Source organism: Leptopilina boulardi, unplaced genomic scaffold (genome assembly GCF_019393585.1).
Source record: "Leptopilina boulardi isolate dan_hultmark-lab unplaced genomic scaffold, ZJU_Lbou_2.1 LbouV2_81, whole genome shotgun sequence".
In the NCBI taxonomy this organism is placed as follows: domain Eukaryota; kingdom Metazoa; phylum Arthropoda; class Insecta; order Hymenoptera; family Figitidae; genus Leptopilina; species Leptopilina boulardi.
The window spans coordinates 204667-214802 of NW_026138029.1; the positions used below are offsets into that span (position 1 = coordinate 204667).

Sequence of the window (10136 nt, forward strand, 5' to 3'; positions counted from 1 at the left end):
TGAAAACAATAATTCTCCACTTTAGTTTTTGTTGTAAATATTAATCATAAACATAAAGTAATATAGATATTGGACTCTCAATGGACAACAGTTGTCACAGCAATACCTATGATAAAAAAGGATAGAAATATGTGTGTCTTTTTCTATATCATGTGTTTTTATGGCAGTCGTTGTCTCGTTTATGAGGCACCTTAATAAGTTGAAAGAGCACGATTTAAAAAAGAAAAAATATATATTTATATTTGATAATAATTATTCAACAATGTTTAAGTTTTAGGTTATTTACAAGTATCATTAAAGAATTAAATTGAAATATAAACATAAATTTCCCTTTTTTCTTCTAATCTGCTATTATGCTGATTTCCATACCCGGATGTCACATGGAGCATAATTGAAAAAGCAGAATAGAAAATGGACCAATGAAAATTAACTTTCCATAGTGGCCAGCTGTTTGTCTTTTTAAACACATTATCCAATTTGTTCCTTCTTAATCGGCTATTATGCTATTCTGCTCCATGGGGGTCTGAAATTCAGCAGATTAGCATATTACAAAAATAAATAAAATAATAAATATTCAATAAAATTCGTCAATAAATACCCATATGAAGTTTTTACAAAGAATAAATGACGGAAAAAGTTTAAATAATAAATAATATAATAATAATAAATAAAGTTATTAAAATTCGTCAATAAATATCTACATATGAGTTTTTTTACAAAGAATGAAAAAAAGGAAAAAAGTTTTCCATTAATTTAAAAAAAGTGTTAACACTTTTAGACAATCAATACAATTATAGCTTTAATTAATATAATTGTAGAATGTTGAAATCCAAGAAAAAGGTCAAGAGAATTAAATAAATTACGGTAATGCGTATATAATTAATATACATCTTTATTATTTTCATAATAATTTCATTTTCTTTTATTATAATATAAATCATCAATCACTAAAAGCATTAACTAAATCATTAGTACAGTTCAATAAGTCTGCTTCTGCATTTAATTGCTGGTTGCTTGTTAATTTTTTTAATTGATTTTTAACAATCATTACAAATCCGTCTATAACATCGGGTTTCTGATGAATATTTGTCATAACATCCATTGCTGTTTCTTGGAATTTCATGAACACATCATCATCGGTTTCTATATAAAAAAATTATGTAAGTATTAATTATTAAGTATTTATTACAATCATAATTACTATAACATTAGATTTACTATATTAATTACGAAAGTTAAAACTTCTTTCTCACATACCATTTTCAGGCTCATCAGCAGTGTTATCCAATTTCTCTTCACTTTCTACATTGACCGATGGCTTGAGAGAAGATATCGTGCTGCAACAAAAATTATATATAAATATATGTGTATAAATATATTAATCAATTTGTACAAAATGTTTTGATTAAAGAATTATTGCAAAATAATAGAAAGTCGTAATAACATTGAACTTTCAGCACATATGCATGTAAAATAGACATTTAATTTTATTTATATAATAAAATTGTGAATAACAATTAAGTGAACTTACCTGTCAAAAATCTGCATATCATTAAGAAATTCCATTTGCTTCATGAAAGGAAAGACTTTCTTCAGCTTTCGCTTTGCAGCAGATCCGCTAGGCAGATGTTTCTCATTCTTCCTTGCTTCCAGATACTGTTTTTTTAACGAATTCCACTTAGTTTCAATTTGTTCAGCCGTCAAAACTCCTGTAAAAGATTTTTAGCATATAGTCATATAATTACTTTTGATTTCTTAGTTATTAATTATAAAATCAATTTTTTTCAAAATTTTATATACCTTTCATGCAGCACGAAATTTGTTGCCATAGATCTTTTTTTTTTAATTTAGTCCTTTCTTTGACATTGATGTTTTTAAAATCATAAAGTGCAGGTCGTTTTTGGACTTCATATATAATAGCATCACTCAGGTCAATATCTGACATCGGTACAGGAGACTCAGGTGTTTTTAAATTGACTACAAATATTAAAAAATACATAAATATTGTAAAACACTAAATAACATGTTATTAAACTGATGATCTTGTAATATTAATAATAAATTAACTATGTATTTTTACCTAATGTTACAACCATTTTTTCATCTATACTAAATCCGTGTTCATCTTGATCAAAATGTTGAAAACAACCGTGATTTTTGGGAAGATTTTCCAAAGTTTCACGTGTAAAATTTATAATTTCTCCACAGTAACCGCATTTAATAAGCTGGAAATTTATTCGTTTTATATTATATGATAACAAAAACATTTATTTTTAAAAATAACTGTTTATCAATCTTCAAAATATATTATATTACTTTTATATATTACTTTTATTTACTTCAATTAAAATAATAATTGTTTAAGCTTTATTTATTACTTACTACTTCGTGTTACTTCTTAAAATACTTACAGGCCCAGACATTTCTTCTTTCTTAGTATTTTTAGGCATTTTGCTTTTGTCGGAGAATCGAGAAACGTTTGTTTGACAACAGTTTAACAAATTTTAAAGCTCATGAAATAGCGAGACACTAGAGTGTACACGGCACGTCATTACCGTGGCCTAAAACGGATGAGTTTAGGAACGCGATATAAAGAAACCAGAAATTCCCTGCAATCACCTGATTGGTCAAGTCTAATCTGCCAATATGCTAATCTGCTCCATGGGACTGCACCCTAAGACTTCTATACCAGCAACAAATTCGTGTAAAAGTGTATCGGCCCGATTAATTTCTTCAATCGTAATTTCAGTCTGCAATAAAATATATAAGGCTTCTACTAATTTCAACCAGTGGACAACGTAACGTCTATCAAAGAAACGGTGTAATATAAGAGGACTATAATAAAGTATAAAATTTTCCCATTCACGGGCTTTCCAGAATGCTTTATCTGTTAGAGATCGCGTCAGGCGACATACTTGATGAGGGGCCTTAATAGATTGTAAGAAACTATTTACTTTGTCGATATCAATTTTTCCTATGAAACTGGCAACTTGCTTATTACTTCCAAACCATATATTTGTGAATTGTTTTCCCAAACCTTCAATAATGTGCATGTAGTCGGGTACAAAACCATATATAATTTTAAATTTATTCAAATTTATTAAAGGAGACGTTTTTTTAAAGCCAAAACAAGGATTCTTTTCTGTTCCCTTAGACAGGTGGTTGAAGGAATCATTTTCATTTCTTTTCTGAACAACTGAATCGATTAAAGGGTATTTGAAACTTCCAGAATCAGGCTTTTTTTCTGAGACAACCCATTCCCCAGGATGTAAACACCAGTTACACCCATACTTGCCATTGAATTGAGTAAGGCCTTGCATGGGTGCTCGTGCAACTGAATCGACGCAAGAGACTAAGCAAAATACTTTTATAATTCGCTCCACATTATTTAATTTACATTTAATTCCTGTTTCGGAAAGTCTATTCATATCATCTACAAAAGGTTGTAAAAAAAACACTCATGTCAGGTTTACTTTTTCCGAACCATAAGCCTGCTAAGAGTAATTGTGAACCACGGACAGAAAAAGGCAATTCGTTTAACATAATATAAATAGGCCAAATTGAGTAGGATGAGCTCTCGAACAGAGGAGCACCATCTGTATTGAATACAACTGTAATGTAATTATATCGATCTGTTGGAGATAAATGTTTTAGAAATTCTCGATAATATTTACCGTCATAAATATCATGAATAAAGTTGCCAATTTTTTTATTATGCATCACTTGATCATAATAATCAATATGTGTTTTTAGTAATTCAATTATTTGGGAGCTTGGATCAAAAGTTACAAAAAAAATCTTTGTATGACGGATGTTTAGTATCAATATCTTTGTTGCATAAATTGCAATGTAGATTTGGATTTGAATGACTAAAAGAGCCTATACTAATACCGCATAGCGAACATAGACCATGAAATGTTGTTGTGTTTTTAGGATTGAACAATTTTTCAATAAAATATTTTGACTTTGGTATTACTGGCGTGCTAAATATACTGTTTATCAATAAAAAGAGACTGCAAACGGCACTTAAACTTAGCGCACTTAGTAAAGCAAACTTGATTAGCATCAGTAACAACTCAGCCGTACTAACCTTAATAGGTTCGTCGATTATTTCGAACATTTTTTTGTTATTCAGTACATTGTATAAATTTTCAAATTGCTTTTGGTCCGATGTAGTATCTTCATTTGTCTGCTCTTCTGAATCGGAGTCTTCTAATAAAATTTCATTTAGATTTAAATTTCCAACCTAAAAACACAAAAAATGTAGTTGTCCTTGAGTAAAATTCTTTGCTGAAAAATCTTTTTTTAAATTAAAATTTTGATGACAATTTCCTTATTCCTAAATTATAATTACCCTGCATAAAATGACAGATTTAAAAGTATTGAATTGCATTCATGATCCCCTATTTTAAATTCCCATATAAGATTACTTATAGTTTCCCACATGAGATACTACATGGGATCTTTCGAGAATCCTATATGGATACTCAGGAGAAAATTCTCATGAGTGTCCATATAGGATTCTATATGAGATCTTATATAGGATCCCACATGGGAATATAAAGTAGTTATTTTGTAAAAAGAATGTGATACATATTTTAGGTTTTAAACATAAAATATATTTGCTTTATATAAAATGATTTCAAAATTTTGTTAGACTTTGCGCATCTCCTACCGTTTTTGAGTTATTCACAAATATTATTTTTTAAATTTCGACCCCTTATGGAATCCTATATGGAATCCTATATGGACACTGGTGAGATTCTTCTTACGAGATGTCCTTATAAGATTTCGTATAGAATCTCATATAATAAACCATAAGCGATCTTATACAGGATCTCATATGGAAATTAACAGTAGGGTCACTTGCTGTGAATCCCTTTATTCAATAATTTCGCATTGGAACTTTTAATGAATACTTTTTAATGCGATGGTTCGCATTAGTTTTCATTTTGGCGAAAAGTATTTTTTTAACTGTATTTGAAAATTTTAAGATAAGGAGTGATTTTAAGCCAAACAAACAAGGTTCTATAGATGGTGCATACAAAGACAGATTCGCTGTAATTTTATTAAAAGGAACGTGTAAAAATACACGAGAGAAAACAAACAATTTTTTAAAATTTTTACTTTTCGAAAAAATATTATTTAAATTAGTTTTAATCAGGATCGCTATGATTTTATTATAAATAACTCATCAAAAATTACCTGAATAACAAATAACAGCTCTTTGGTAAAAAAATTGTCATTTCAAAATTTAACACAATCTTTCAAGTTCTTAGCTTTAATTTCCTTTTTGAAAATCAAGAAAAGGTTTTGCAGTTCCTGAAATATGTTAAAAAATGTTCGAGCATGTTTTTTACAATCCATCTGCGAGGCGGCGAAAAGTAATGATTGACGGCTGAGTTGTAGGAAAACATGCTCGGACCTTTTTTAACATATTTCAGGAACCACAAAACATTTTTTAGGTTTCAAAAATGCAAATTAAAGCTAAGACCCTAAGGATTATGTTGTAAAATTATCAAATTTTTCCATACATTATTCTAGATTGTGCCGGAAGTCAAAAACATTAGTACGAAAATAAGAAAATTGCATAATTTTTTCTTGAAATCTTTTCGGTGTTATAAATACCCAAAAAAAGAAAAAAAATTTTTTGATATACATTCAGAAGCAGAATTTTATCAGCTTTCCAACCATCTAAGTTACAAGTCTCTAATTTTTTTCTAACTTAAAATATCTTGTTTTAAAGTCAGCACCAAATTTCTACTCCTCGCACGTCAGTCGTACCAACAATTTTCGACGGTAGTGTAAATGATTGGAGTTTAGAAGACGACTAAATGATTTGTTCATCAATTTATGTATGATTTATTTATGTAAAACACCATTGACCCGAAAAAATTGATTTTTTATTTTTGGTTAAATCGTATAAACCAGTTCATGGAATTGTTTGTATGTAAAAAAAATATCAAATTCTGGTATCAAGTAAGAGCGAATTTCTAAATGGAGCATCACCATCAGTAACAAAGAAAAACTGACATATCAGGTGCTACTAGATCGATTTATGAAGAGCTTAGTAGATGGAAATTTTGAATTCCAACTAAACGTTTGTACACCAACAAATTGTTTTTATAAGCTATAAACTTCAATAAATTCAAACCCCTTAAACCGATTTTTGTTCACTTTAAAAAAAATTCATAAATAACCGGTAGAAGTTCTGCTGTAATGGTGTTACACCACGTTAAGAACTCTTATAATTAATTCCCATTCTTATTTTAAAAGTGCCTCTGAGGTCATGCTTCAGTATGAGAATCTTGTTCTTTAATTGCCTGCAACTTATTATTCTAGAGTTTTTAGTTTTATTTTTATTTAAAAATTTTAGAAATTTCTTTTCATGAAGCATTAATTTTTAAATTTTTTCAATGAAAGTGATACTACATAAAACTATGTACCTGCATAAACATAGACCTTACAGAAAAATAGATACATTAGTATGACATTATTTTGAAGTAATATTACCTCAATATGAGTACCTGGGTGAAAATTTCCCAACTGGGCCACCTGAAACTGACTCCGTTGCTTGTTAATGAAATTTAATAAAATTTGGTGAGTATATAGAAAAATTATGTCTCTTTGAAATGCCATAGAAATTTCAATTAATCTTTATTGTTTATGCAAAAAAAATTGTTTATTTAATAAACAAATGAATATTTAAACTATTTCTCATATGTTTAGGAAAAAATTTCAAAAACGACATAAATCTACACTTTCTTAACTTTAATATAGAAAAAAAAAATTTTAGTACCTTTAAAAAATGAGAGAATTACGCGAATTTGAAAAGCGAAGTGCAAGCGCTGGAGCAGTCACCACTGCCTCGCGCGGTGCGCTACTACGCGTCGAAGCCTATTCTTTATTATCTAATTATTGACTAGAATTCTTGAATATCACATTTTTCCTTTATTTTATTATTTAACAATCATATAACTTTTTATTACAACTGGTTGCTGAGAATTTTTTCAAAACACGAATATTCATTGAATTATTTTGCAAGTAACAGAATTAGTATCACTAGAGAAAATTTTACATTCCAATGTAAAATTTTCTCTAGTGATACTAATTTATACTAATATAATTAATACTAATACTAATTTGGCTAAATAAAAATTTGGTTTAGCGAAAATTTAATTAAAGAAGAATTTGGTTAAATAAAAATTGTATTAAAAAAAATTCGGTTATATAAAAATTCAGTTAAATAAAAATTCTGCTATTAAAAAATTTTGTTTTACGTTAAATTAATTTTCTAAAATTCAAACTTAGTACACATTGAGCGTCCCAATTAAAATCTTTTCGATGATATAAAGAATTCATAAAATTAAGTTTGTTCTTATAAATATAAGAACAAATTTTATTTTATTTTAATTAATTTGAATTATTAATTTATAATAATTTAAATTATAATTTAAAAAAAAAATTTTTATTTCTTATAAATATCAGAACAAATTTAGTTTTATGAATTTGTTATTTCATTGAAAAGATTTTAATTTGGACGCTTAATGTGTACTAAGTTTCATTTTAGAAAATTAATTTAACGTAGAACCACATTTTTCAATAGCAGAATTTTTATTTAAGCCTAATTTTTATTTAACCAAATTCTTATTTAATTAAATTTTCACTAAACCAAATTTTTAATTAGCCAAATTAGTATTAGTATAAATTATGTTAGTATAAATTAGTATCATTCCATAACACAGAATAGGCTTCGACGCGTAGTAGCGCACCGCGCGAGGCAGTGGTGACTGCTCCAGCGCTTGCATTTCGCTTTTCAAATTCGCGTAATTCACTCATTTTTTAAAGGTACTAAAATTTTTTTTTCTATATTAAATTTGAGGAAGTGTAGATTTATGTCGTTTTTGAAATTTTTTCCTAAACATATGAGAAATAGTTTAAATATTCATTTGTTTATTAAATAAACAATTTTTTTTGCATAAACAATAAAGGTTAATTGAAATTTCTATGGCATTTCAAAGAGAAATAATTTTTCTATATACTCACCAAATTTTATTAAATTTCATTAACAAGCAACGGAGTAATTGCAAAATTTGTGGAAAGGTAACAAAATATTTAATTGTTAATAAATAATTAAAAAATTAATTTTTTCAAAAACGCATTTCAGGAATGTTTTTAATACGGCTTCCTGCAATAGATTATGAAAAAAAATATTTTAAATTTGAAAAGTCAGTTTTAGGTGGCCAAGTTGGGAAATTTTCACCCACCTAGATGAAACTGATGAAATATTTGAGATCAGATACAACATTCTAAAATGTATGAAAATAATTAAGTGATGTTAGGGTTGTTTCTTATTTAAGGTAATTTCTAATATATTATTAGATGGTAAGAGTGTTTTCTATATTTTTCCGTTTATTAATTAAATTAAAGGAAACTCCAGAAAATATAGAAAACACTCTTACTATCTAACTAATATATGAAAACATGTAGTCCTTCATGTTAAAAATAAGAAAATCGTAAATACCTCAGCATTTATATCCTCAATGTTTCTGAAAGTTGCACTTTCTGTCTCATCATCAGACAGGTTTGTCAAACAGTGTAAATTCGTAATATTTTTCAATTCGTTATAACGTTCAGTCCATGTCACACGTGAATCTTCCTCTTCAGAACTTGTGCACTAAAAAAAATTTATTAAACATCTCAAGAAAAGGTACATTTTTACAATAAGTATGGAAATAAAACAGAACTGATATTTACCTCTTCAGAAGGAAGAGATTTATTTCTTGAAATATTTTCAATATCGATTTCGGAATGTGTAGGTGTGTCCAACAATAAGCCTTCTGTAACATGTTTTCTACTGTCTACTGATTTTTTATTTTGTTCAGATAAAATATTTTCTTCTACAGCTATATGATTAAAATTGGATAACGTCAAATCTGATAATTTTTTCTTTCTGAACTTTGTACGTTTATGTTCATGGTTTTCTACAATATCATCTGCATTTAAAGATGAGTCTGATGTACCCTATAAAAAAATTTAGTTATACGTTTAATTTGAAAAAAGTACTATTTTCCTGTATAATTAGTTTAAAAAACATACCTTCAATTCGTGATCTTTCAATTTGTGAAGTTTCTTGACTTTTTTTATTTTCTTATTTGAACAGTTTGAGTCATCAGAGAAACTACTTGAAGATACCTGAATAAATAAATAAATTAATTGAAATGTATTTTCTGATACAATTTTGTTAATATCGTACTTTTAGATGTATACCTTTAAGTAATTCTCACTTGGATCTGATGTTTTTATTTCAATTTTATTTGATGGAGAGTAATCAGAACCACTCGAAGATGTCTGAAATCAACATGAATATGAAAAAATTACAAAATTCTTTTCCACACGAGAATTCTAATACTTTTAAGGAAAATTCTGGAAGTCCAGTAGAGGTGTTCGTTTAATCGACTCAAACTGAAAATTACTCGAATCGACAAGGCGAATTTCGAACCGAAAGAAAATTCGAATCGTAAAAGCTAATTCGAATTGCGAGTTGACACAACTCGACTTGATTAGGATTTAAATCAGACCAAATAATTCAAAGTTTCGAATTAAGATTGGCACAACTCGACTCGATTCACTTTGAAATCAGACCGAACAACTCCAAATTTCAAATATCGAATTGCCTAGCTCAAATCGAATCTAATTCGAATTTAATCGGTCAATTCGCAATTCGAAACTTGGAATTTCAAGTTGCAGTATTATATAGTTCAAAACTTTGTATTTTGCATTGCCTGGTTCGCTTCGAATTCGAATCGAGATGAATTCGACCTCGAATTGGCTTTTCCAATTCGGATTTTCTTTCGGTTCGATTTTTGCATACCTCTAGTATTCAGGGAAATTTAAGAAAAAAATCCCTGATTTTTCTCTGACCTTTATTTCGCTTTTGTGGGAAATTTTTCGTTTTTAATATAAACAAGATGTTAATTTGAACGTTTGATGGAATTCAATAATAATAAGTAATAATAATAATACATAAAAAATATTACATAATTCTCTGATAAAAAATATTTCGATGATGTATGCACTCTGTCCGCATGAATCTTTAAACGGCAGAGGTTATTACGTCTTTAAGGATTACATTT

The 10136-nt window shown here is 28.0% G+C and overlaps 1 protein-coding gene across 1 annotated transcript; it reads right to left on the reverse strand.

The window, feature by feature from the left end:
- Positions 1-940: 940 nt before the first annotated feature.
- LOC127290814 (uncharacterized) lies at positions 941-6862 on the reverse strand. The gene is made up of 8 exons (XM_051319628.1): positions 6800-6862; positions 6514-6561; positions 4091-4246; positions 2081-2225; positions 1801-1977; positions 1532-1709; positions 1258-1337; positions 941-1143 (listed from the first exon to the last, which is right to left on the reverse strand). The coding sequence occupies exons 3-8, from the start codon at positions 4118-4120 to the stop codon at positions 941-943; spliced, it is 813 nt and encodes a 270-aa protein (XP_051175585.1). The 5' UTR covers positions 4121-4246; positions 6514-6561; positions 6800-6862.
- Between the last annotated feature and the right edge of the window lie 3274 nt (positions 6863-10136).

Bases quoted from the DNA above. Each gene is read 5' to 3' on its own strand.
- LOC127290814 (XM_051319628.1), bottom strand. From the start codon at position 4,120: ATGTTCGAAATAATCGACGAACCTATTAAG. The intron at 1,710-1,800 runs GTATATAAAATT...AATCTTTTACAG, and splicing joins AATTTCGTGCTGCATGAAAG to GAGTTTTGACGGCTGAACAA. The intron at 1,144-1,257 runs GTATGTGAGAAA...TTTTTTATATAG, and splicing joins TGCTGATGAGCCTGAAAATG to AAACCGATGATGATGTGTTC.